Source organism: Aplidium turbinatum, chromosome 6 (assembly GCF_918807975.1).
Source record: "Aplidium turbinatum chromosome 6, kaAplTurb1.1, whole genome shotgun sequence".
In the NCBI taxonomy this organism is placed as follows: Eukaryota; Metazoa; Chordata; class Ascidiacea; order Aplousobranchia; family Polyclinidae; genus Aplidium; species Aplidium turbinatum.
Window position 1 is genome coordinate 8783495 of NC_137477.1, and position 26807 is coordinate 8810301.

Sequence of the window (26807 nt, forward strand, 5' to 3'; positions counted from 1 at the left end):
CAGACATAAAGCCTGTGTTTACTTAAATCCATATATCTCTTTCCACGGAGTTGGTGATCTATCGAATTGTACAAAAACAAGTTACATTTTTAGCAATTCCTTATTCTTCCCGAAAAACAAGTTAAATAATTGCTGTCAGTTTCTAGACAAGAGACTGGGCTTGCAACGATTGACTCATGAAACGGCACCAGAGTATCTGTAGTGTGTTGTTTTAAAATGCTATTTTTAACTTCCATTGCCCTAAAAAACAACTTATGTCATCTTGTGGGCTGAAAATTAATCGTTGTTTTTCATCATCCATTTAAACGTTGGCATAGCACGGCCAACGGTAATTCAACGTCTAAATATTGTGTGTCTGTATGTGAATGTAAATACTTGATGTAGCACAACATTTCTTCGAAGCTTTCGCCGCATCTTGAAAGATGTTGTATGAACGTTAGCAAACAATTGTTATCCGCTTGCTTGCTTCAACCAAGGCATATTACTGAAGCTATTTTTTCTTATCGTTGTCTTTATATAACGCACATCCTCTGCGTTTTGCTGCAATCAGCATAAAAGCTTAGCAAAGCGAAGTCTGTTTACTTGTGAAAGCATAGACGAGCAATGCTCTCTGAGTTTTGTATTAGCTGCATTTGGTAAAACGAGATGTTTAAATCTTAACTCTTAAGCATAAATTGAGAAACTTTATGTTAATATTTCTTGACCATTTACTAATTGTAAATTTTGTATTCTATTTGAATAAGATGCACTAGTAGAATCAATTGCTGTATGACTGTTACGACTATTATTATTGGATTATTGTTTGTACGGATTATCACTTCAAGCCCTGATTGCTGTCTCGGTGAGTCTGAACTATAATCACCAGCTCTATCTAGAATTGAAGTAGCCTATATCTGCCCACTAAGTTTGTTAAACGACCTTGCGACCTGCAACCTTGTGGCCGACCTTGCGACCTGCAACCTTGTGGCCGACCTTGCGACCTGCAACTTATGTGACTGAACCTTCGACTTGCAACTTGTGATCTTGTGACCTTGTGATCTTCTGACTTGTAATCTTGCAACCTATCTGCCACAATAAACTAACAGAACTCAAGACCGCGTTCAGATTCAATCTACTTGGCTTGTTTTTCTGTCTGTTGTAGGAGCATAACCGTATTAACTGAGCGACGCATATAATAATCCAATCCACTGTTTGGCGCCAGTGAGAAAGATACTCTTTAACGTAGAATTCGCGTCAAAATTCTACACGGTTTAACAAACTTAACCAGCAAAATTCTCGCTTGGTTTTTTATCTTTTCTGCCTTCAAACGCGTTGTATGCTAAGAAGCGGAAAACTCTACAGCAAAATGGCCGCTGAAAATCTTTCTGATGCGGCCAAGCAATTAAGCGATTTCTATTTAGAAATCAACAATTTAATGAAAAGTCCTCATTGTGCAACAACAGTGCGTGCCCGGCTTCGTGACCTAGACAGGTTATTTAGCGCCCTGATGGATCTCTGCACTGACATGCCCGATGACACGCCTTTGCTCGAATCTTCCACTCTTACAAAAGATGATTACATTCGAGGTAAAGGCGAGTTCATGGCCCAAGTCGACAGCTGGCTACAAGAACAGGACGAGCATGAGGGTAGCCAGGCTCACTCTTTGCATCTTTTCAATGTTTCCCACCATTCGAAATCGGGCTCCAGAACTGGAAGCCGCAGAACGACGACAACAAGCTCCAATAGAAGCTCTAAGCAAAAGGCGTTGCAAGCTAAATTAGAACTTGCACGACTAGCGGTGCAGCATAATGAGCAGCGTCGTCTCGAAGCAGAGCGCGAGAGGCAATTGAAACGGGAACAAGAAGAGCGCGAGAGGCAATTGAAACGGGAACAAGAAGAGCGCGAGAGGCAATTGAAACGGGAACAAGAAGAGCGTGAAAGGCAATTAAAACTGCAACAAGAACAACGTGAGAGGCAACTAAAGCTGGAGAAAGCAGAACAAGAGGCGAAATTGAAAGCCGACCGAGCCGCAGCTGAAGACCTTCGCCTTTTAGAAGCAGCTAGGGTCGAAGCAGATGTGTGGGAAGCAAATTCTCAGGAAGGTTCTGTAAGAAGCGTTCGTCACCTGTCAATTCCGCCCCACGACTCAAACCCTGAACAAATAATTAATGTTTCACAAAATCATGATAATTTGCGATCGAATGATCAAACTTTAATTTTACCTCAACAAAATGAACGAAGCTATAATGATAATGTAACTCATGAAAGAGCCAAAGTTGCCTTTTCCACAAGCCCGTCACGCCCAAATAACTTCGAAATTAATGACGAACCCCACTTCGGACATCCAAGCTACAGTAGCCGGGATATGAGGTACTCAAACCCCGACATCGATGTTTTTCAATCTCGACGTATTAACCCATATGAATTTCAGGCCGAAGTCAGTGAGCGACTACTTCCCAAGCCTGACATAAGAAAGTTCGAAGGAGACCCCATGGACTTTCGTGCCTTTCAACACCGGTTTGAAACTCATGTTGGCAGTTGGCTTCCCTCAGAAAAGAAGCTGTCATTTCTTTTGCAACATTGCGGCAGGGGTGTTCAGGAACAAATCCAGCACTTTGCAGACTGTCCTGACCGCAGAAATAACTACCAGTTAGCAATAGAAGAACTTCGTCACAGGTATGGTGAGCCACATATTATAGCCCAGGCCTGTGAAGAACTTCTTACTAACGTACCGAAATTCACGCGGTACGACCCAGAACGTCTCACAAAATTGTCTGTGCTTTTAAATCGCTGCAGTGCTTCCTTATTTCGCACGCCTGATGGCAAGGTGTCTGCCGTCAGCTTAGACAGCGTCAATTTTATCACGATGTTGGTGGAAAAATTGCCACACACCATGCAATTAGATTGGATAAAGAAATCATGTGTGATAATAGAAAACAATGAAGGCAAGAAACCAGCTGGATTTCTTGACTTCGTAGCATTTATAGAAGAGAATACTATGAATGCAAACTCCGTCTACGGTCGAAAGCTACTATCGAGTAATCCACACAAGTCCAGTGTACCACAATCTGGAAAAAATAAGGTATCTTCATTTAGCACTAACTTCGTACAAAACCCAAAACCTCCTTTAACTAAGCCTAACAAACGGCAGGAGGATTGGAAATGTGCATGCTGCTTAGATGCCTTTCATAGTGTGTTTCGATGTAAAAAATTCCGTGCTCTATCTTATCGACAACGAGTACGCCTTGTCGAAGAAAAAGGCTTATGTAAACAATGCCTAAGCCCAAACCATGTAAGTTCAGCGTGTACTTCAAGATTTTCGTGCCAAATAGACCGTTGCGGGAGCAGACAACACAACACTCTCCTACATTCACCTAATCTTTCAGAACAAGGTACGTCAGGACCTGCAATACGGACAAAAGACGATACCTTCCGTCGCAATGACCACCATTGGAATTCTAAAGTTATGAACGACCAATGGCACCGTACTCCTCGCAGTCGCCATGACAACACATTTGTAAAAGCGCCTAACTTCGCCGTGCGCTCAGAACCGGAAGAGCTAGCTAGCCAAAACTCATACCTGGACATCGTTCCCGTCAAGGTAACTTGTGGTGAAAAAACTGTCGAAACCTATGCGCTGCTAGACTCTGGTTCTGACCGTACGTTCTGCGAAGAAGAATTAATAAAACTTCTGGATACCAAACCAGAGTGTGAGCGTAGTTTTGCTCTCCAGACGCTATCGTCTGAAAGTCCTCAACGTCTGGAAGCCCCCATCGTCTCCTTTATAGTGTCATCTTTAGATGAAGAACAAGACTTCGAGCTACAAGAAGTCGTAGTAGTCAACAAAATCCCTGTTGATCCGCAACTGAGCCCAAAGCCGAAAACGCTGCAAGCATATCAATATCTGCAAGGTATTGATTTGCCTGCAGTCGAAAATTGCTCAGTAATGTTATTGATTGGCAATAACTATGCAGTTACCCATCGATGTCTGGAAAGCAGATTTTCGCCACGTCCGAACGAAAGTCCAGATGCCATCCGCACTCCACTAGGTTGGCTTCTCCGTGGCTCACACTTCAAAGATGCCCCTTGTCCAAAGGAAAATAGCACAAGCCTTCTTGTTAGAGGCGCTAAGTGGCCCGTAGACACCGAAAACATCCAGGACTTAATCATAACCGACGAAGGAGAAACAATTTCACCTTCAGTCGACACAGACTTATTCGACATGGAAAGCCTTATGAAATTCTTGCAATCTCATAGAGAACTACAAGAATTTGGTTTTAAATTTTCTCGTGAGGACCCAATTGCCTACGACATGATGTGCAGACGGTTAACCCGCTCTGATGGTCACTATCAGCTGCCACTTTTATGGCGCAATGACTGTGCTAAGCTTCCTGACAGCCGCGAGATGGCGCAAAAGCGCCTGAAAAGCTTAAAGAAACGTCTGCTTGCAGACAATTCTCTTTTAGAAAAATACATTGATCAAATGGAGACAAATCTGGAGAAGGGCTACACCGAAGAAGTACCAGAAGACGACATCAACAGCACTAACCGAATATGGTATATACCGCATCACCCAGTTATCAACCCCAAAAAGCCAGACAAGGTACGTGTCGTGTTTGACTGCGCTGCTATCTCTCACAACCGATGCTTAAACGATTACCTCATGTCTGGTCCCGACCTAAACAATTCTCTGGTCGGTGTATTAATGCGATTTCGCAAGGGCCGAATTGCAATAGTCTCTGACATTGAAGCAATGTTTCATCAAGTAAACGTTTCACCATGTGATCGCGATGCATTGCGTTTTTATTGGTGGAAGGGTGGCGATCTATCGCGTGAACCCACCGTGTACAGAACAAAGGTACACTTGTTTGGAGCAAAATGCTCTCCTTCTGTAGCAACATTCTGCTTGCGTGAAACCGCTCGAGAGCATGGAAAGTTGTTTGATCCTCACGTTGCTCAAACCTTATTGACGTCATTCTACGTCGACGATGCACTGCTAACAGCTGAAAACGATGAAAGTGCATGTAAGCTAGTAAAAGACTTACGAGCAATCCTTGGCATGTCTGGGTTCAAGCTAACAAAATGGCTATCCACCAGCGATAAGGTAATGAATTCTATCCCTGATGAAGAAAAGTCCAAATCGATAAAGAACCAGCTGCCTGGAGAAGGGCCAAAGCAACGCGTCCTGGGCATGGAATGGGACGTACAAACCGACGAATTTCGATTCAACGTAGAGCCGTCTACAAAACCGTTGACTAAAAGGCAAGTGCTATCAGTTACAAATGCATTGTTTGATCCATTGGGATTAGTAGCCCCAGTAGTTCTTGAAGCTAGACTCATATACAGTGAACTTTGTCTAGCAAAGGTAGGGTGGGACGACCCTGCTGAACCAAATACTCTAAAAAGGTGGAGATCATAAGAAAACACTTTAGAACGTCTAAAGGAGATTCGTGTACCTCGCTGCTACAAGCTGAAGTCCACCACTGCGACCCCGGAAGTTCAACTCCACTTCTTCTCCGACGCTTCAACATTAGCTAGGGGTTCCGTGTGTTATCTACGTTCAATATTACCTGATTCAACCGTTCTTTGCAGTCTTGTTACAGGAAAATCCCTTCTACCCGGCGCTGGAAGACACACGATCCCACGCCTAGAATTAGAAGCTGCTTTGGACACCGTCAACCTGGCTCGGACCGTTAAACAAGAGCTCGAGCTAAATGATTGTCCATGCATTTTTTGGACAGATTCCATGATTGTCCTGCAAAGCTTGTACGCTGATACGAAACGTTTTCCAACCTTCACTCGCAATCGCCTACAGAAAATTCTAGGTCATACCAAAGTGTACGACTGGCATCATGTACCAACGGCCCTCAACCCAGCAGATCAGGCATCTCGAGGTATGACGGCTGAAGCTCTACTACAATCTGGTCATTGGCTAAATGGGCCAGACTTTTTAAAGAAGCCGCCAACCGAATGGCCTCAACAATCCGTTAAGCCACCACAACACGACGATATCTACACCAAGTTTCAACCTGAACGGCGCCAGAAGGTAACTTCGTTCACTATTGGTACAAATAACAAATCTTCAACAGGAACTGATGTACTCATCTCCCACTTTTCGTCACTGCATCACCTAAAGCTTGCTACAGCATGGTTACTACGAGTCAAGGCTTACCTGCTTGCTCGAATACGTGGCGACGAAATCACTTCAAACCTCACCCAAAATCCGATCCAAGTGTCTGAACTCCAGTTTGCTGAAAATGAGTTAGTGCGTTACGAACAACGCCAAGCCTTTCCGGCATGGTTCTTGTCACTGCCAAAAGGACAACGACCAAAACAAACAAAGACTCAACTCGCGCCGATGGAGAAGTTAAACCCAATCCTGGACGGTAACACTCTTCGAGTCGGAGGTAGACTTGACAAGGCAAACTTACCTTACGAATCGAAACATCCAGCCATTCTTGCTCCGGGTCGACACCTAACGGATTTGATCATCGACTATTTCCACGCTGAAAAGGCGAAGCACTTTGGTGCATCTCACACAATCAACCTGCTGGCTCATAAATATTGGATTCTGAATGGAAAAGTTGCTGTTCGAAAAATACTGAACAGGTGTTTACGCTGTCGACGTAGAACCGCAAAGCCAGGAGTGCAATTTATGGCTGAACTTCCAGAAGCACGACTTCAAATTTCAGAGCCTCCATTTCGCAACAGTACTGGCGTTGACTACTTTGGACCAATAATCGTCCGCCAAAGGAGAAGTGACGTGAAAAGATATGGCTGCCTGTTTACTTGCTTAACTACTAGAGCCATACATCTAGAGTTGGCGCCAGATTTAACTACCAACTCATTCATGAACGCTTTGCGACGATTCATTGCTCGCCGTGGACCAATTACCAAGATCTTTTCCGACAACGGAAGTAACTTCGTCGGTTGCCACAGAACGCTGAAAAGAGAACTTCAAAATTGGAACAAAAAACAAATTCACGATTATCTTCGACAGGAAGGAGTCGAATGGGAATTTAACCCACCCCTAGCAAGCCATATGGGGGGTGGATGGGAAAGAATGATAAGGACCGTCCGACAAGTACTTCTAAATATTTTACCAAAGCGCCCATTAGATGATGACACTCTTCACACTCTCTTGCTTGAAGTTGAGGACATTGTAAACTCCAGGCCACTAACTGAAGTTAAACTCGGCGCAGATGAAGATCTACCCCTGACACCTAATCACTTGTTAAAATTAAATACCAACCCCAGTTTGCCTCCGCTATATTCAACCGAAAAGGACTGCTTGCGCAGTGACCGATATCGGGCTGTGCAGTATCTCGCCGACTGTTTCTGGAGAAGATGGGTACAGGAATACCCCCGATCGATAATTTCTCGACCAAAATGGCGTTCCAGGAATGCCAACATTAAAACGGGAGACATTGTATTGCTCAGTGACAATTTAACACCGCGACAAAAATGGCCGCTCGGTAGGATTACAGAGACATTTCCCGATAAATTCGGAAATGTGAGAGTGGTCATGGTCAAAACTTCGACAGGAACACTCAAACGTCCAATCACCAAACTTTGCGTCATTGTTCCGTTTGAAGGTGAGGACGAGAACGCCGTCTAGATCAAGATGATGAGATGCAAAGGACGATAGATGAACTGCGGAGTTTCAGAACTTTTTCCTGATGTATTTTAACTATTATTGTAACTAACTGTATGTGCTTATTGTAATATGTATATTGTATACTGTAGCCTAATGCCAAGCAATCCGAAGTTCAGCATTTTTACTAATGGATTGATAAAATTTACTTTTCATGAGAAGAAGGCCTATATATGCCCTTCTTCGGGCCGGGAGTGTGTTAATTTTATAATCGACTTGAATAACATGTCAAATAGCAGCCACTGTATGAAGCAGTCTATGTATATCAACTAAACACGCAAGTCTTGTTGTTTTAAGATAACCTCTGAAACGTCAATCGCGTCTTCGTATTGATAGAATTATTACGTTACTTTTACAGACATAAAGCCTGTGTTTACTTAAATCCATATATCTCTTTCCACGGAGTTGGTGATCTATCGAATTGTACAAAAACAAGTTACATTTTTAGCAATTCCTTATTCTTCCCGAAAAACAAGTTAAATAATTGCTGTCAGTTTCTAGACAAGAGACTGGGCTTGCAACGATTGACTCATGAAACGGCACCAGAGTATCTGTAGTGTGTTGTTTTAAAATGCTATTTTTAACTTCCATTGCCCTAAAAAACAACTTATGTCATCTTGTGGGCTGAAAATTAATCGTTGTTTTTCATCATCCATTTAAACGTTGGCATAGCACGGCCAACGGTAATTCAACGTCTAAATATTGTGTGTCTGTATGTGAATGTAAATACTTGATGTAGCACAACATTTCTTCGAAGCTTTCGCCGCATCTTGAAAGATGTTGTATGAACGTTAGCAAACAATTGTTATCCGCTTGCTTGCTTCAACCAAGGCATATTACTGAAGCTATTTTTTCTTATCGTTGTCTTTATATAACGCACATCCTCTGCGTTTTGCTGCAATCAGCATAAAAGCTTAGCAAAGCGAAGTCTGTTTACTTGTGAAAGCATAGACGAGCAATGCTCTCTGAGTTTTGTATTAGCTGCATTTGGTAAAACGAGATGTTTAAATCTTAACTCTTAAGCATAAATTGAGAAACTTTATGTTAATATTTCTTGACCATTTACTAATTGTAAATTTTGTATTCTATTTGAATAAGATGCACTAGTAGAATCAATTGCTGTATGACTGTTACGACTATTATTATTGGATTATTGTTTGTACGGATTATCACTTCAAGCCCTGATTGCTGTCTCGGTGAGTCTGAACTATAATCACCAGCTCTATCTAGAATTGAAGTAGCCTATATCTGCCCACTAAGTTTGTTAAACGACCTTGCGACCTGCAACCTTGTGGCCGACCTTGCGACCTGCAACCTTGTGGCCGACCTTGCGACCTGCAACTTATGTGACTGAACCTTCGACTTGCAACTTGTGATCTTGTGACCTTGTGATCTTCTGACTTGTAATCTTGCAACCTATCTGCCACAATAAACTAACAGAACTCAAGACCGCGTTCAGATTCAATCTACTTGGCTTGTTTTTCTGTCTGTTGTAGGAGCATAACCGTATTAACTGAGCGACGCATATAATAATCCAATCCACTGTTTGGCGCCAGTGAGAAAGATACTCTTTAACGTAGAATTCGCGTCAAAATTCTACAGTGGCTACGTTGTGCGAAATTTCCGCACGAAAAAGTGCCAAAGTCCACTTTTGAATATCATAGATTTTATGTCAACAAAACTTTTCATTTTAAAAGTAATTAAGTCCTGGCTCAAATTTGGAAACTTCGTTAGGGAATTTTGGACTTGGGCACTTTTAAAATTCCACTCTTCATTTGCATTTCTTTTTAAATATTCAACGCAGTTGAAATTTCTCTGCTTTTTTTCTCTATGTGTATTGTGTAGTGCAGGCTGGAGCGAAATTAGTGGGTGTTAAAAAAACGTCATCGTTTACTTTATCCTTTTACGCATTTAGTAAGCAACAGGGTAATTTATTGTTTGACTTGTTCAGCGCCGGTCCGCGGTAACTTTTGTGCAGGGTCGCCAAAAAGTTGACTTCATGTGTTCAATTTGCTCAATGAATTACTTTTCTCTTCGTTGTTTTGGCATTTTCCTTGTGTAGGCATAATTTTATGCCATTTTTAATTTTCTTCTGTAAGGTTATGCTTATTTCCATTATATTTCTGGAAGTGATTTTGTTCAAACCGGTTGTACAAACGCTCAAATAGTAGTAGCGGATCTAGAGAAGCATTTTGTTAAGTGCCAAATGTTGTTTTTGTAGCGCTGTTTTGATTGTGTGGTGCAAACAGTGGTCTAGCCCTTTGAGGACCGCTGGGACATATATGTCCCATGAAATTAGGCCGATTACCCCCCAGTTAACTATAAAAATTTGCCATTGCTGATACCCTAACGTAGCATTGGATATCTATGCTTAATTTTAGGACAGACATCCTTTTTTAATTTTTTTTTGTGTAGGTGTTGTTTATATGACATTTGAAGAGTAAACAAACAAATTCTACATAAATATTTTTTTGGGGAAAATTAATGGTCCTCAAAGGGCTAGGGCAGGGCCTACGAGAGGGGGGTACAGAGGGTACAGCGTACCCTTGAGGGCCCAGGCCTGTGGTTGTTGGGGGGCCCAAAATTGTGATTTTATAGTTTACGCGCAAAAATGTTTGGGTAAAACCATCCTAAACGACTAAATTCAAGCATAAATGTTGTTATTCGTTAGTCCTTGGGGGGCCCGCAATGTAGCAAAAGGGCCCGGAAAGAAATTAGGTGTCTAAAGTGGTGACTTAATGCCTTACGTGCAAACATGTTCTGTTAAAAGCACCCTAAATTAAATCACAAAAGTTGGTTATTCTCCTGTCCTGGGGGAGACGGGCATAGTGTAGCACAAGCAGGGTCTGGGATTTTTTTTTTAAATCCTAAACCACTAGTTTTTTTAATGCCCGGGTGTTTTTGGGCTTTTTTGTGTTTTTTAAAAACTATTTGAAAAAGGGGGCAAACTTGGTTTTGAATCTTTATCCTCGGACTGACAAAGCCTTGATAGGCTATTCCTGGTTGTTTTGCATACTTGTAGAGGCTCTTGAAGCAGGGCCGGTTACGGAGATTGGCAGAGTGAAACTTCCGATTGTTGAAGTCTTGTTACCTGGGAATTATTCCATCCATTAGGTGCCACTGAATGGAGAGCAGTCCTTAGAACGCGTTGCTCAAGCGCACACCCCGAGAGTCGAACCAGCACCGCTTGATCTTGAAGCTTCTTTGTTCACGACGTCACGCGCTAACCAACTGAGCTATCGGGGCGACTTAAACCTTACATTATGTCATTATTCCGATGCATGGGATAAAATTTAATTAAGGCCAATGCCATTCTCTGTTGTTATAAACTTGTATTTTATGATGCTCAGTCTTATCTTATCTGACAGCAGGGCAGGCCGGTACCCGTCATTTGGTCGACAGATATTTGGTCGACAAGACGATTTGTCGACATGACGTTAGGTCGACAGAACGATTCATTTTAGGGTTAGTTAACTAACCTTAACCCTAGCCTAACCCTAACCCAAATGTCCTGTCGACCAAATGTCTTGTCGACCAAATGTCCTGTCGACCAAACGACCGGCTACGGGGTAGGCCTATATCATATGAGAGAAATGACATATTTATTCTCTTTCATATTCAGTATTATTGTGCATAGCCTATTAAAATTAAAGAATAGTTTTATTGCAGCTTGATACTACTATTGCGCACAAATGTCTGCAGTAAAATGTTGTATGGTGTGCAATACGCCTAAGCAAACATCATACGTTTTGCACAAGACAAAGGGGGCCCGGAGTGAGAGGGGGGCCCAGAATGACTCTTCGTACCCCTAGTGAAAATTTCTCTCAGAGGCCCTGGTCTAGGGTAGCAGGGCCGTATTCCGCCTTTGTGCCCCCCCCCCCCCCCTATCGGGGTATGATTGTTAGGATTCCACTCATTTCAATTTATTTAAATCTTTTGGCTTTTTGAAATGAAAAAAATGATATAAGTAGGCTACTGCTACAAAAGCTCGATATTCAATGGCTTAAATCAGGTAAGGTAAATTTATCGCTTACAAAACCCCAGTTTGGCCCACCTCTGTTATGGGCTCACCCTAGTCACCCATATCTATATTTAGTTTGTAGCCTAAAGCATTTATGAGCTATTTGAAATAAAAAATGTGACAATACTGCTACAAAAGCTCGACATTTCATAGCTTAAGCTGCATCTGCCTTGATGATCATCGTTTGGAATAACGTTTTTGAATCAGCAAAACCTGTAAATCTATGCTATTCTGTTAGAGTTTATAACAAAGTAATAGTAGGCTACCTTCTCGGTTTTTCTTGGAAATGTCTTTCAACGGTTCTTCTTGCGTTTGAGGTCGCTGCAGGTCACATTGTTATATCCAGGCGCAGCAGCCAATGGATTGTGTGTTCATCGAGCGTTGTTAGGTCTGCATGCCCAATGCCCATTCTTGGGTAGGCATACAGAACATTGGTAGAGAATGTGGTATGCAGTCTGAAAATTTGAGCGACATGCACAAGATGGTGTCGGCGAGGCCCCATTGGAACATGTTGGATATGGAATCGAACCAACGTCGTCGAAATGACTGCTTTCCAAACCTTTAAACGGCTAGGCCACGCTGCCGACGACGAAACGTTCGCTTAAATGACCGCAATCAGCTGATTTAAATCTTGCCTTCTGATTGGTTTAATAAAGCTCATTTGTACAGCGGCCTGCAGATTACAATACACGTAGGCCTACCGTTTAGCTTGATACAAAGTATAGTTTCCACAAAAAAGCACTTTATGACGGCCCCTGCTATTGCTTGTGTCTGTTTTACACCAAATTTTGTTAGACAGACAGATTGCTGCATTAAAGTGAAGGAAGTTGTTTATATTCTCCTCGTTCAACTATTTGCTTAAATGTTTTTAATTTTATCTAGACCATTTTCATAATTATCATCTTCACTACATTTTTCATCATTCATGATCATCAGTGTAATATCATGCTCAAATAATAAGTTAATTAATCTGAATTCCTGTACCCATCAGTTATCAATTCCTATATTCAATATCACACCACTGTCGTTGCTGCGAACACTCCATTTTACTTAAAACGATGCACTGTACATAGTATTTTGTATATGTAATATGTTTAATATGTAAATAATATGTAATATGTTTAATATGTAATAATATGCCGTATGTTCATTGTTTATTCTTGAATGCTCGTGTTGTTGATTTTTCTTTTTTATATTGGTTGTAAGGTTCAGTCGTCCCCGCATGGTTTCATCAACTGGCACACCTCCAGTTGCTTTAGGTATGTGGAGCCAACTGGTTCTTCCAACTAATTCATCTACTTTAAACTGTTAGGTTTGGTGGCCGTGCTTAATTTACTTTCGTGTACGTAACCTTTAAATTTGCATCGCATGCACGTTTTAAACTTTTGTAGTTTTGCCACCTTTTCCTTTTGTTGGTTTTGTTCCCGTTCACTATTTGTAACTTTATCATTGCTGTTATTTTCCGACAAAGAAAAATAAATTGAATTGAATTTATCCGCAGAAAAGGCGAAAGAAACCATTGCATTTTTGACACTGAATTAAAACAAAATCAAATTTCTCTTGTGCTGTACTATCGTCGTTACTGCACTGTGAGGACACGGGATCCATTGACCATATAAATCATTGACATTTATAAAGCCAAAAATGATTTCGCATATTCGTTGTTGCTATCAAATGCGTTGACCTTTCTGCAAGTTGGACTCATATTAGACGTTTGTTGGCAATTAGACGTGCATTTCGCTGGAGGCCTACCAGTACACAAACCATTAAAGGTTTGTATCGTTGTTTGTTCATGACAATGCCACAAGACCAGAGATCGTCAAAGTATTTTGACTGCGGACCACTTTGACACTAACGAGAGCTATGCAGGGGCGTTGACAGGGAGGTTTAGGTGGTAACTTACTTCTAGACCCAGAATATTTAAAGGGCCCTGATTTAAAATATTCCCCGCGACTTCAAACATTATCAAGATCTTAATATAATCAGATCTAAAGAAATTGCCATCAAAGGTTAAAACAGCCACTTTAGCCGTCAGATGGTGAAGTACCGGGCCCCAGGCCCACTTCAGCCAAAAATTTAGTTTAGTCTAGTATAGTGGTTTCCCTAACCACGAATATTTAGTGAAATTTAACCCGAAACACGAATTTCAAAATAAACAAGCTAATGTTTGTTTAAACTCAACAACTGCAATGGCACAGGTAAGAAGATTGCTATCCCTATTTCTGGACTAAAAATTAGACGAACCAGCTTTTCAGATTGCAGCAATGATCAAATGTTTGACCCAGGCCCAAAAACCTTTCTCAAATCAAATAGAAAACTTTCTGACCATCTGCACAAACTTTGCTGTAAATTCTCTTCTGGTGAGCCTAGATTGACCAGTGAAACATCAATGGAATCGGGAAGTAATACTCTAGCGCCATGTGACAAATAAAAGTTCAAAAAAGCAACTGCTAGATAGAGATAGCAAGTTTTGCGGTTCGGGAAATTTTAAGATTGGGCAAGATTTGTTAAACAACCATGCCTTAGAAAATTTACGATAATTGCCTCTACCCAGTGATCGATTTCGAGTAATGGGTAGTACCGTACCAAATTTAAGTTATAAGTAGAGTAGACAACCGGAAACAGACATTGCAGTCGGCTGCAGCGTGGGTCAGGTGTAGGTCGGAAAGCGTACACCGATGCATAGCGATCAAGTCCGCTTTCCCGCAATGCAGGATAAAGATATGAAAAACAAAAACAAAACTTTTGGCATACCGGGTTTGATCTATTCCTCTTAATTTTCTACTTTGAACGGCGTGTGTCCTCATTTTAACAGCAACCTTTATATTCATAACATTGTCGATGAAAGAAGCCCAAAAATAAATTGGTACCGGGCCCGAGAAATCCTGTCAACGGCCCTGGAGCTATGGCAGGCCGCACTAATAAACTTTTAGATACCGGTGTAACGATCCAGGAGTGACCGCAGTCCAAGAGTTACCAGGGTTGCCAAATATAATTTTTTTTTTATGAAAATAATAGAAATTCCTACTGGTCAAAAAGTTACATTGACAATTTTAAGCATTGAGTAATCTTAAATGAAAAGGTATACATTAGCTTGAGAGCAACTACTCTATTAAACTTAGTTGTAAAATTTTTGTTTTTATATCGCTTTCAGAAGCGCCTGGCAGCTTTGGTCATTTGTGGTCTGACGTCACTTCTAGACTGCTACGCTGCACGGCTGCAGCAGCACGGTAACTTTTGGACCACAGTAACTCCTGGACCGTTACACCGGTATTTTGACTCTTATGCTAGAAAAAAAACGCATTTCGTACCCAGCATCCAGCGCTATATTCATCTTAAAATAACGCAGAAGCTCAACAAACATAATTAATGGAACAGTGTTACTACCAGGCCAAGCTCCTCAAAGCGAAATGAAGTTGCATTGATCTATCAACTTCCCATCATCACAAAAAGAAAATCTTAGGATTCGGGAACAAACTATTTAACTGAACCGAATTGAAACACAAATGTGAAAGGCGATGTGCCAATGATCCGCTGTTTTATTTCTTCTTTAATAACAATATAATAACTAGTTTAAAGATGGTTAATTTGTTGTAAAAAATGCGACACACAAAAGAGTACTCACAACGTCATGTGATCGTAGCATCACGCGATTGACCATCACGTGATTGTAAAAGTCAGTGAAGCAGTAAATCCCAGCCAATACAATAAGATCAAGTTTGAGGAATCATGGCTTTCCAGCTTATAATTTGCGAACATTGCAATGGCAACGGGGGACAATCAGCCCAGTTCACAAAGGACCTCTTTTTACATTGTTTCAACGTCTGAAACAATGTCAAAGCGACTGTTGCAACCGGGAGCAATTTGATACAAAGCGACGATAAATTAACGAGGTTACACTATTGTGCAATCAAAGCAGAATACCGTATCGTCGATTTCGTATCGTTGTCATTATCCTATCGTCGGTTAGGCGTAGTAGGCTACAATGTTGCCTCAACATTAAAATACGCTTTTTAAACTAGCCTACTGCATTAGCCAATTTATATGGCTGTAAAGCAAAAGCCACAAAACTGACAAATTGCTTCATAGTTTAATAGTAGAATAGCAAACATGTTTGATTATTTTGAACAAAAAGTACAAAGCAAAGAAACTCGCAAAAGGAATTGCACTAGGTACACTACGGGTTCTGTAGTTTGTTGAAATTATCAAATATAGTTATCACTCTCTAAACCCTTGGCAGCCTGTTTCACCCTAAAAGGAGGATCATCAGAAGGCCTGAAAAATATGCAAAAGCAATAAATCGGTAATACCTGAAAAGACATTAAGGTCCTGAAAAATATGCAAAAGCAATGGAAAAATTAAGGAGGAATGCAAACGGTCTATCTATCCATACGATTTAACGTCTCTTGTTACCCGTATTGCGAGGGTTAAACGCCAACGAATGTCTACATCTGTCTGATGGCGTTTCTCCATGCCATCCGATACGATATGAAGTTATATAATAGAAGTTGTCATCACACAAGAAATAAAAAGGTAAATTACATCCCATTCTAATGCGCCTCTTAACGTTCACATAATGCTCTTGTTTCATTGCTGATTCATCATTCAGTAACGATGAATTAGCATCGACCAAGACAACAAAATCCGTCATTTTTACAATGATTCAATGTCTGCCGACGTTAAATCAATGTAGAAATGATGGATTTTGTGGTCTGGGAAACTACGTTGCAAGTTCGTCAAGAGATCGACTTCAAGTTCAAAATAAAATATTGCAAACGCAGCATCTATCCACATTTCCCAGATCAGATCATGTTGCAGTCCAATGTTTATGTAACTGGAAGGCTTAGAAGAGTATTTTGAAGAAGATTATTGATGTTAGTTTGATTGATTAATCGCATTTTCAGATGTAAACAATTTCCTATAACACTGAATTCATATATAAAAAACATCAACAAACCAAAGCGATACATGCAGGCTAGGTTACATACAGCTTTACTCAGCTACCAAAATTGTTTTGTTTTTTTGCATTTTTTTTTACCTTGAATCAATGTAAAAAGCATCAATTTTGCTAGCTGGGTCGTGTTCACAGTGTAGACAACGACTACACTCTTTACGTTTATTCATATATAATATACGCATAGCATGGATGGAAAAATGACCAACAAATGACAAACTGCTGTATATTGGCTAAAAATAGATTTTATACTGGTATAGTTTACATAAGTACTGTAGACAAGGTTGCAAATTACAGTATTTTGTTTTATGTACATTGCATAGACCCATACGTACGTGTTTTCACATATCGCGTGATGCAATCCTTTACCTATCAATCTAGACCGCAATACCCCTCATATTTAAATTGATTCAACGTCTCCAGAAGTTGAATTAATGTAAAAATGACGGATTTTGCTGTCTGGGAAGATTATATCCATATGGTACAATAAAACTATAAAATTACATGTCTATTTGCACTTCACAGCCCTGGCAAAAAATTTTTTTTACTTTGATTTAACATCTGTAAACGATTTGTTCGTTCAACGTCTTGCGACTTTGAAATAATGAATAAATGAAAATGTTTGGGAATTGGATAATCAAAGCAACACATCTTTCGAAGAACTGGCATCCTTTCTTCGAAAAAAGCAAAATGCACGAAGAGGATCAGGTGCTTGAAAATCTTAGGACCTACAAGAAACTCTTCCATGTAAATATCTTGATATGAAGAATTGATTAGCATTCAGAATTGTAAGTCACCGCAAAAAACAACGAGCTAAAAAATAACGATGAGACACGAGGTATTCCTTCATGTCAGTGAAATAATGCAACCACAATCTCAAACGAGACACAGACCGCAAATCAGTCCTTTTCTACATTAATTCAACGCCTGGGGAAGTAATGCCGGCTGTGATGATTTCAAGATATTGACCTTTGGCATAGAAGCGTGCATCTGCCTGAAATCGTCGACTCTGCCAGTCTTGTTCAGAAATCAAATCGCCCCAGAGAGCAAAATCTGTCATTTTTACATTGATTCAACGTCTGCAGACGTTGAAATCAATGTAAAAATGACAGATTTTTCTGTCTGGGCGGTACACGACACAAACAGAATACAACGTGGAAACACTGCGACTGCAAAAAAACGATTGAATACTGAAGACATTGGAAGAGAAACCTTGGCAACTTCGTCAAGTTACGTACATGTTACGTACTGTAGTGCAGTACGAATAACATCTCAGTCTTGTGCACTGTTGATGTCGTTCATGATGGCTTCAGTTGTTATTTCTCCGAACAAAAAACTTCCCAGCACAGTGTAAAGAAAGCCGATCGCCATGAGCAAGTAAGCCAAAAAGCGGTTGTCTAGTTGCATGTTATAAACCATCAAGAGCAAACAGAGACCTGGAAAACACCAAAAGCAATGACTGGGTATTAAGTCGTTAAAATATGCAGTGGCAGAAAGGTGCGAAACTTTGAGATCATTACATTCAAAAAAATACAAAAGTTAAACAACCTATGGTCGTAGGTTGAAGAGAATTCAATAATGATTTTAAAACCAACTTTTAATTTCGACACCTTATAGCGTTTTTTTCAAGTTGAAACCATTTCAAAAGGGTTAAGTTGCTTCTACGTTCCTCGTCAATTGTGTACACCGGTTTGTTGATGTTCCATCTACTACGCTCTGGCTGCGCATTATGCTCAAGCATTACATTCACTTTTACGGTTGTCAAATCATCAGTAAATCAGTCGTTTTTTTACATTGATTCAACATTGCAGACGTTGCTGTCTGGGAAAATTTGCCAGAAAAACATTCAGGTTTTTCACGTCACTTACCAGGGAAAAGAACAATAAAGCATCCAGCAAAACCTCCAACCACTGCAATTGCCTCTCCTATGTTTGGTATGAACAAAGCTAAAACAAGCGACGTGAAAAACCATATTCCGGTTGCTAGGTACCGGCGGATCTTTTCCTTTTTAGTTGTTGGCGACGGAGAAAATAGTTTGACTTTGATTAACAGCGTAAAAAGTGCAGCCCTGCGAAAAGATGAAAATATTGTTTCTACACAACGTAAGTTCTCAAAAGTGAGCCGTGTATTAAAACAATGGTGTTTTGTAGATCAGGCTTTGTACACAGTGGAACAATACGTTCACCATACCAGTACCAGTAGCACCGGTTTGCATAAACATAAAACTAGTCAACCAAGCCGCAAACATTGTTTGCATGCCGTGGTGGTTCAATCAAACCGTACTGAAAAAGTAGCGATTTAAGCAGTGGGCAGTTAAATACAGCTTAGAAAAGGACAAAAAAACAAAAATTCCATTGAGACACACAAACGTTCTCGACCTGTCCATCAAAAATTTGATGATGAATTTCAGAGAAGAATTAGGATTACCCTTTGTTCATACAAAATCACTGAGTTTTTTGCACGGTTTCAATAAATTGAACAGTGTAAAAACAAATCTGAATTTAAAGAACGCAAATTTTGCGCTAAAGATTTTTTTCTGAAGATGCAAGCCAGCCTGTTGCACGAAACGTACAAGACAAAATGATTGATGTGTACTCAAAAGATTACATGACTACTTAATCGAAACAAAACTTCCACGCCATGCAAACGAAAAAATATAATGATACCTGCCACAAAAATGAACAATAGGATAAGACGTGAGCATGGCTATGACAATGGCAATTCGGGCCACTATGACCCACATGTCCTTCGCATCGTATGACTGCAATATATCGCTTTTCACGTCGTCTCCAAAGGTTAAATATCCACAGATACCTTTAAAATATCAACAAAATAGTCTCAATGTGGTTTGTAAACATAATGCGGATGGTGAATTAACAACTTATCTTTAATGTGCATCTCATAAATGCTAGCTTTACATTTTTAAAAGGGCATGAATGGCAAATGTTGATAGCTTTAAAAACCTCAGCCAAAAAGCTATAAAATGTGTAAATTGAAAAAATAAATGAATATCATCAGAATCAGTGGAGACTGAAGAGGAATTCGTTGCAAATTATTAAAACTATTTTTTGTGAGATATCATAAGCTCATGGAAGTTTAAACATACAGCAATGACATGGGGTTTTCTCACTAAAAGTTTAACCCTATAAACACTGGAGGTAAAATGACAATTCCCTGCTCACTAGTGTTTTATTCGTTCAACTTTTCACTACCTGACGTTCATTTCTTTCAGTAAATCTTATAATTTATCACAAATTCGACGCAATAAACCTTCAAACTGCAAAAGCTTGAGAAAAGAAAAATACTACCTAAATCAAGGCTAATTTAATGCAATGCGTAAAATAGGTTGAAACTTTTTGCAAATTGACCATATATATATACAAATTTCATACCTGTAAGCGTGTAAGAAAGTGCGCATATGAATACAGAAGCGCAAACGACAATGACCCAACTTGTAGCAGTTTTCTTGCGCAATGATGCGTAAACGGGGACAGAACTGACGTGGCACTGAAAGAGTGGAAGACAAAATTAAGGTCACTTGATTCCGGCTTTAATAAAATTTTAAATTTGGTAAATTAATACAATTTGTATTTCACCAAAACTGCCGAAAATATACTGATACATTTTTGAGCTTAAAAATGTATCAGTACTATGTGAATAAGATAACACTGGTTTAAAGTTTGTTTTCAATTGACAATAACAGTTGTACCGGACATGTTATATTATAGGATTAACTAAAATCTCATAGTTCATCCATCGAGGTTAGGTACATGTCGCTTCTGCAAATCTATCAAAACATGTGTTAAAAAGAGTTGATTGTTGGAGGCCACCCACAGTATGCTTGAGAAAATGCAGAGGCTACAAATGTAACTTCATTCAAACATAGATCAACAATGTAGACAAAGATACAAAGAACTGTTGACCTTCAAAACGTAAATTGTGAAAATGCACTGCACTGGCTCGGCATAAAAACGCGCGTAAGTAGAGCCTATATAAAGGATACACATTTGGTAAAAACTTTGTGAAAACAAACATTATCGACTGCAAAAACATAATTCAATGTCAGACATGTCTTCACAGCAGCACTTCAAAAAATGCATGTCATGATGTTGGTTTAATTTGGTAGCTAATTTTTATGCTCAAACAACATTTCAACAGCCCGAAGGGAAACGACAAGCAGCTACTACATACATGATCCATCTACTTAAAAAGTATATTACAACTAAAAAAGAATACATGTCGGACTTGTCGGTAAACCACAATTTCGGCATCTTAGAAATCGAAACTTTACTGTTTCAATAATTAATTAGTATTTATGACGCATATATTCTTTTTAAAAACTCTTTTCCTCGTCATAACCACTGTACATGTAAAATATCATTTTGCTAAGCATGACAAATCGGAAACCTTGAAATTACATATCCATAAACACATTGATGTCTTTCAATGGCCATCGAATATAATAAGATGGCATTTCCTAAAGAGTATACTATCAGTACATGGAAAAAGTGAATCCAGCTGCGAAAGCAAGATATATATGCAATATTATGCACTTTCAGCGTCTTTCACGTGTACACTTCTTTGACAAAAATACAATTTTAAACGGTTAACTTGTTCGGGACAACTATCAACACTAACCTGATAAGCAAAAAATATTGTTGGAATGGCTCCTAAGAGCTCTGAAGCATTTCTGGGAGAGTTACGGATTGGACCAGGCGTATAAGTGCTCGTAGCAAACTTCACAACGACTGTAATCATCACAATTATAGTCGCCACCACGCCAACCACACTGTAAAAAAGATCTACTTTAAACTTGCTGAAGCGCGTAGTGTCATTGATTTTCACTCCAGAAATAAGATGCAGCATATTAAGATACAGAATCCAAAGTCAACAGCCGTGCCGAAAGGCAAAAACTACGTCACCTAATCTATTGATCAACTGATTCAACGAAATTTCACAGCAATAACGCAGAAACGCGACAGACAGCAGCCTCAAACCAAACAGTGTTCTCACTTTTAGGGATTTAGTTCCAACTTGGAACTTTTAGCCTCTTTCAGGGACACATCTAGGGATTTTGATGATCTAGGGATTTTTTGGGGATTTTTTGCAATTTCTTGCAAATTGTATTGTATAATTTGCTAATCAGTAAATTCTGGTTTGTTTCATTTCATGTGATATGAAGTTGATTTTTGAAATCACGTCATCGTCACTTGTTTCCTTGTGGTCAGTGGCCTGTTTGTTTCCTTTTTCGCCACTACACCAGATACGGTAAGGTTTGCTTTTAGACCAGTGGGCAGTGGCCCAGGGTTGACCAGCAGCACCACTATACCAGGCGTTCATTAAGTTGCCTTATCGCCAGTGAACCTTAATGCCACAAAGTGCACCAATATTGTGAGGCAAGGAACTGGTTTATTTTTCGCTAAGAAACTGATATGTACATTAATAAAGACAAAATTCAGCATCCTGCCGGATGAAACTACGGATGTTTCATCCACAAAACAACTGGGCATCGTTGTAGTCTTTTGTGATGTCGAAGGTATGTTGGTTTTGAATCTTTATCCTCGGACTGACAAAGCCATGGTTGGCTATTCCTGGTAGTTTCGCATACTGGAAGACCTACTTGTAGAGGCTCTTGACGCAGGGTCGGTTACAGAGATTGGCAGAGTGAAGTTTTCCGATTGTTGAAGTGTTGTTGCCGGGGAATTATTCCATTCACTAGGTGCCGCTGAATGGAAAGCAGTCCCGAAATGCGTTGCTCAAGCGCACACCCTGAAAGTCGAACAGGCACCAGGTGATCTTGAGCCTTGCGCATAACCACTGAGCTAACGGGGCGGACAATGTGTGTTATATATGTGTTAAACCCAGTTCCTTGACCTTGTTGAAGTTAATAACAGCACAGCAAAAGGCATACCAATGTGCAATCAAGCAGTCACTGAATGACAAAGGCATACCAATGTGCAACATTGTCGGATACTCATCTGACACTACTAAGTAATTTGTTTGTCGTATCCAGGCTTACACCTGGTGGTTGACGATATACCGTAGATTAAGTGGACGGGAAGGCAAGGAAGCCAATATTCGTGTCCATCTTCAGGCATGCCTTCAAATGTCTTGCCAAAGACACAGCCGCATGGTCTTGAGCGTGTCGAACCGGCGCTCTTTCGAATGTCGTTCCACGGCTCTCACCACTCGGTATGCAGCCGACTAAGTAATGTTTGGCAGCAACAGTGTAGTTGCTTTGTTTCTCGGCAGCCGATTTGTAGCAAGAATTGACAGCGATAGACACCGTGTTTCGCCCATGAGGCTGGGCTCGTCAGTAACATACAATGTAGTTGCTTTGTTAAAGAAAGACTATCCTGGTGTTGTGACAGTGAAATGTAGCTATCATATGATACATTTGTCATTTGTGTGCATCATATGCATGCCAAATTGAAAATAGTGTTGAAACGATTGAACAAAAGGAAATGCAGTGGGCTACATTTCATTTGAAATCCAATATAACGCGCTATTTTTGTTTAGGGATTTTTCATGCAATCTAGGGATTTTTTGACATAGCTTTAGGGATTTTCTGATTTTCATTTGTGAGAGCCCTGAAGCCAAACAAAAGAGCCGCATTGAAGAACGACTCACTGACTTCAACACCATTCGTCATAGCACATGACTAGGGAACTGTGCTATCACCACAGCGAACTCGCAGCACCAGGCTAAAACAGGTCGTAAATATCCACATTGTGAAGTAAGCAACAATCATGCTGCTAAAAGCGAAACTTTTAGCTTAAGATGAGGCAGTTGCACAAAACTGTTCAATGCCGTGCAGCAAAGTCCAAGCTATTAATAACAAAATATATTAATAAAAAAGCTGATAGAATAAGTGAGGCACTATCTTTTCTGCCGACTCAGTTATCAGGTGCAAACTTAATCAAACAGAATTATGATTTATTTTTAAACTTATTCACTCTGTAATGTTTTACATGCATGGATATTAGATATTCAGTTCCATTGATTACACAATGTGCCCAGCATGTTACTTCGGTCCAAAGATCATGCGCCAAATGGAACAGTTAACACAAGTAATCCAGCAAAGAAAGTTTGAAGTGTTGTCGAGTATCTTAGAAAGCTCCAGTTGCTTTTTAAACAAAAAATAAACAGAAACAGACGATCCATGCAATTATCGTTTTAAGTGCAAAATAAATGTTGTTGCAAAATGCACAAGATCCACTGAAGCAATTCTCACCTGGCGTGACGTAGAAAGCCGATATGCTTAGGTATGCAAAGTGGAAAAATAACAGCAATGGAAAACAAGCACATGGTGAATTTGCGATTGAAATACCAATGAGTGGAAAAATCCGGTCCGGCGATGGCTTCGATAACTGTAACAAACAAACACATTAGCAAATTAAAAACACAATCTGATCGCAGTCCTGTCCAAGTCAGTATGCCAATGCCAAACAGAATCTTGTTCAGTCGCAAACAGTTCAGGACAATAGACATCCCGTAGTTAGTAATAATCCGTATTCCGATAATGCATCTAAATTCATAGATTTTGATCAATATGTAAAAACTGTCGCTGCAAGGGTGCTTATTGCTAAGCCACATCAAGAATATCAAGCCTAACATTATATATGATACTGTACTTTACGGATGCGCAAACAATGTAGTTACATAGCACCGGTACACCAGTCTACTTCTTACAGGAGCAAAAAGATTCAGAAAGCATAACGCTGCCATTAAATAAATAAAATATTAACAAACGTCTTCGGTTAATTGTAAGTCCCAGGCTTCTCAGCCGGGATTAAATGATCAAGGACGAAATTTACTTAAAACGATTAAACAAATGACATGATAAATATTACACCCAAAACTAATCTAAACAGGCTGATATGGATAAACTGAGTAACAAGTACATGGGAGTGAGTGAATAGGTTAAGAATATCCTATCAAGTCTTCGTGCAGCATCAAAAACTGACTTTTCTACTGAAATACGAGAGAAGTAACAAACGTTTTTAGATGCTTGACAAGCTGTAGATGTAGACCCGAAAATGCTTGAGAATTTTGCTTTTGTGCATCACGATAAGTGCTATGCTGCTGCTTCCATTCCTCTGATAATGGTATAAATATTGATAACAAATAAACGAAATAAATTATCTTACCTTTGTCGAACTGATCCCCAACAATAATAATCATGGCTATGCTGGTTCCGAACATGTATAGTATAATGCAACATTCAGTTACCACGCCCACCGGTTTCCCACACACGGTCTCAATCACTTCTTGGTATGTGGTGCTGCCATACACTTGAGCGCAGTATCCGAGCATCATTAAACTTCCAATTATGAAAACTAAGAAGAACTGGAAGCAATGACATGTTAGATGCATGAACAGCAACAACAAGAAGTGTTTCAGCGTTCACTACCGTCATAACCACATGCTGACGTTGAGAATGTATTGTAAGCATTAGCAAGGAAACTTTGTGATATTGCCAGAGTAAACATGAAAAATCTTAATCAATAGAATAAATATGAAGACTGAAAAAAGAACTTATACAAATGAAAACATGAATCAAAAGTCATATCAGTTCACTTTTAAGTAATGGTGTAGCGAATTGCAAAAGCTTTGAAACAAAACACTTGTTTGATTTTACGTCGAATTTGATGAAAAAAGGTCATATTTTAAAATACAAAATACTTGTAGCAATGAACAATAAATTTATTCATACCATTTCAACCACACTTCCTGGAAGGATTCCGCCAGCCATCTTAAATCCGTCAGCCATATTTAGAAGACCAGCACCCATGGCTGCGTTTACAACAATAAAGACAGCACCAAATGTCCCAGTACTACTAGGAGGGTTGGAATCCTTTTTTGTAGTCACAGTGACATTGCCTTCCACGTCTGGATTTTCAATTTCATACTCATGCTGATTTACAGGCAATAATGTAGAAGTGTCACCCATGTCTACGCTAACCAAATGTCTATATGGAATATTAAGGTTAGTGATACGCAATTAAGCAAGATTGTAGGTAGCACTCAAAAAACTTCGTATAAATTTAAACAAAACAATATATATCAACTGAAATGAAACAGCATTCTTTGCTCAAAATGTTAGTAAATAATTAAATTTACGTATAAGTTTGTTAATTTTACGTTTGTTAAATTTACGTATGCTATGAATTAAATGAAAACTAACAAATACGTTTTTATGAACAAAAACAATATCATACTGTACACACCGACAAATACGTCAGAATAAAATAATGTTCTTTATTTAAACCTTTGCAACATAATCAGAAACAACGTAACTAAACACACTTTGATCTGCTTGGCAAGGTACAAAACAATGATGCTACACAAGGTTAGGCTACGAAAAATAGGTAAAATGGAATTTATGACCAAATATTACAATTTCGTGGCAGTTGGCACCATGCTAAAAGCAGAAACAACAACCAAATATTTCTAAAATGTGTGTTTATTACAAAAAACAATGCTGTAATTCGAACTTTTTCGCAATTGAAGGTTTCACACAAAACAGTTCGCCCTTGAAAGGCATTAGTGAAGGAATTTCTTACCAGAGCTAATTGAAGAGCTGAGTTGAAGAACTACTTTAGTTCAAAATAAGACTGGTTCGAAAATACATTCTTTCAACGTTGGTTTAATCTTTTATTTCTATGCCAACACCAGCGTGTGTAACAGCGAAATTAAGCCGTTTTTTCAAGCCAAATTTTGCGCAGGGACTGGCATTGACAATCATACAACAAATTTTGATAACTTAATTTCCAAAAAATGTGGCTTCAGCTGTTCTACAACTCCGGAATGGCCCGTTTCGGTGAGTCCGATCCCTTAATGGGGAATTTTTTCAATTTTTTTTTTAAATTATTGGGTACCGTAGCCTAATTATCATTGCCGTTTTAGGGTTAAAGGTTAGGAACTCATCGAATCGGACTCACTGAATAGTAGCAGACCCCTACAACTACAATTGCTAAAGTCAAACTCGTTGAATTCAAGGCTAGATAATAAATGTGCTCAGTGGCGAAAAGTTCATGTATGACAAACTGTCCCCCACACTAACATCATGGTGAAAAAAATTAAAAGATATCGACAGTCACACCTCGTTAATCCGGACTGGTCCATCCTTACCACCAACGATTGCTACAGTGGGGTATCCAATTTATCAAAGCGGCAAAATTTACCAAAATAAATTG

General features: G+C 39.6%; 2 protein-coding genes across 2 annotated transcripts; one reads left to right on the plus strand and one right to left on the minus strand.

Annotated features, from left to right (window-relative positions):
- The first annotated feature begins 1345 nt into the window (after positions 1-1345).
- On the plus strand, positions 1346-7597 carry LOC145772379 (uncharacterized). The gene is made up of 2 exons (XM_082584258.1): positions 1346-5241; positions 5572-7597. The coding sequence occupies exons 1-2, from the start codon at positions 1346-1348 to the stop codon at positions 7595-7597; spliced, it is 5922 nt and encodes a 1973-aa protein (XP_082440384.1).
- Positions 7598-15175: 7578 nt separating this feature from the next.
- LOC145772380 (sodium-coupled neutral amino acid transporter 7-like) lies at positions 15176-25561 on the minus strand. The gene is made up of 8 exons (XM_082584259.1): positions 25325-25561; positions 24759-24957; positions 23843-23978; positions 21247-21397; positions 20001-20115; positions 19275-19422; positions 18477-18676; positions 15176-18044 (listed from the first exon to the last, which is right to left on the minus strand). The coding sequence occupies exons 1-8, from the start codon at positions 25559-25561 to the stop codon at positions 17881-17883; spliced, it is 1350 nt and encodes a 449-aa protein (XP_082440385.1). The 3' UTR covers positions 15176-17880.
- Positions 25562-26807: the final 1246 nt, after the last annotated feature.

Coding starts and splice junctions, on each gene's coding strand:
- LOC145772379 (XM_082584258.1), top strand. CDS start 1,346: ATGGCCGCTGAAAATCTTTCTGATGCGGCCAAGCAATTAAGCGATTTC. Junction 5,242..5,571: donor ACAAAACCGTTGACTAAAAG/GCAAGTGCTATC, acceptor CGTTCTTTGCAG/TCTTGTTACAGGAAAATCCC.
- LOC145772380 (XM_082584259.1), bottom strand. CDS start 25,561: ATGGGTGACACTTCTACATTATTGCCTGTAAATCAGCATGAGTATGAA. Junction 21,398..23,842: donor GGCTTTCTACGTCACGCCAG/GTGAGAATTGCT, acceptor TCTTTTTTACAG/TGTGGTTGGCGTGGTGGCGA. Junction 20,116..21,246: donor CAATATTTTTTGCTTATCAG/GTTAGTGTTGAT, acceptor CCACTCTTTCAG/TGCCACGTCAGTTCTGTCCC.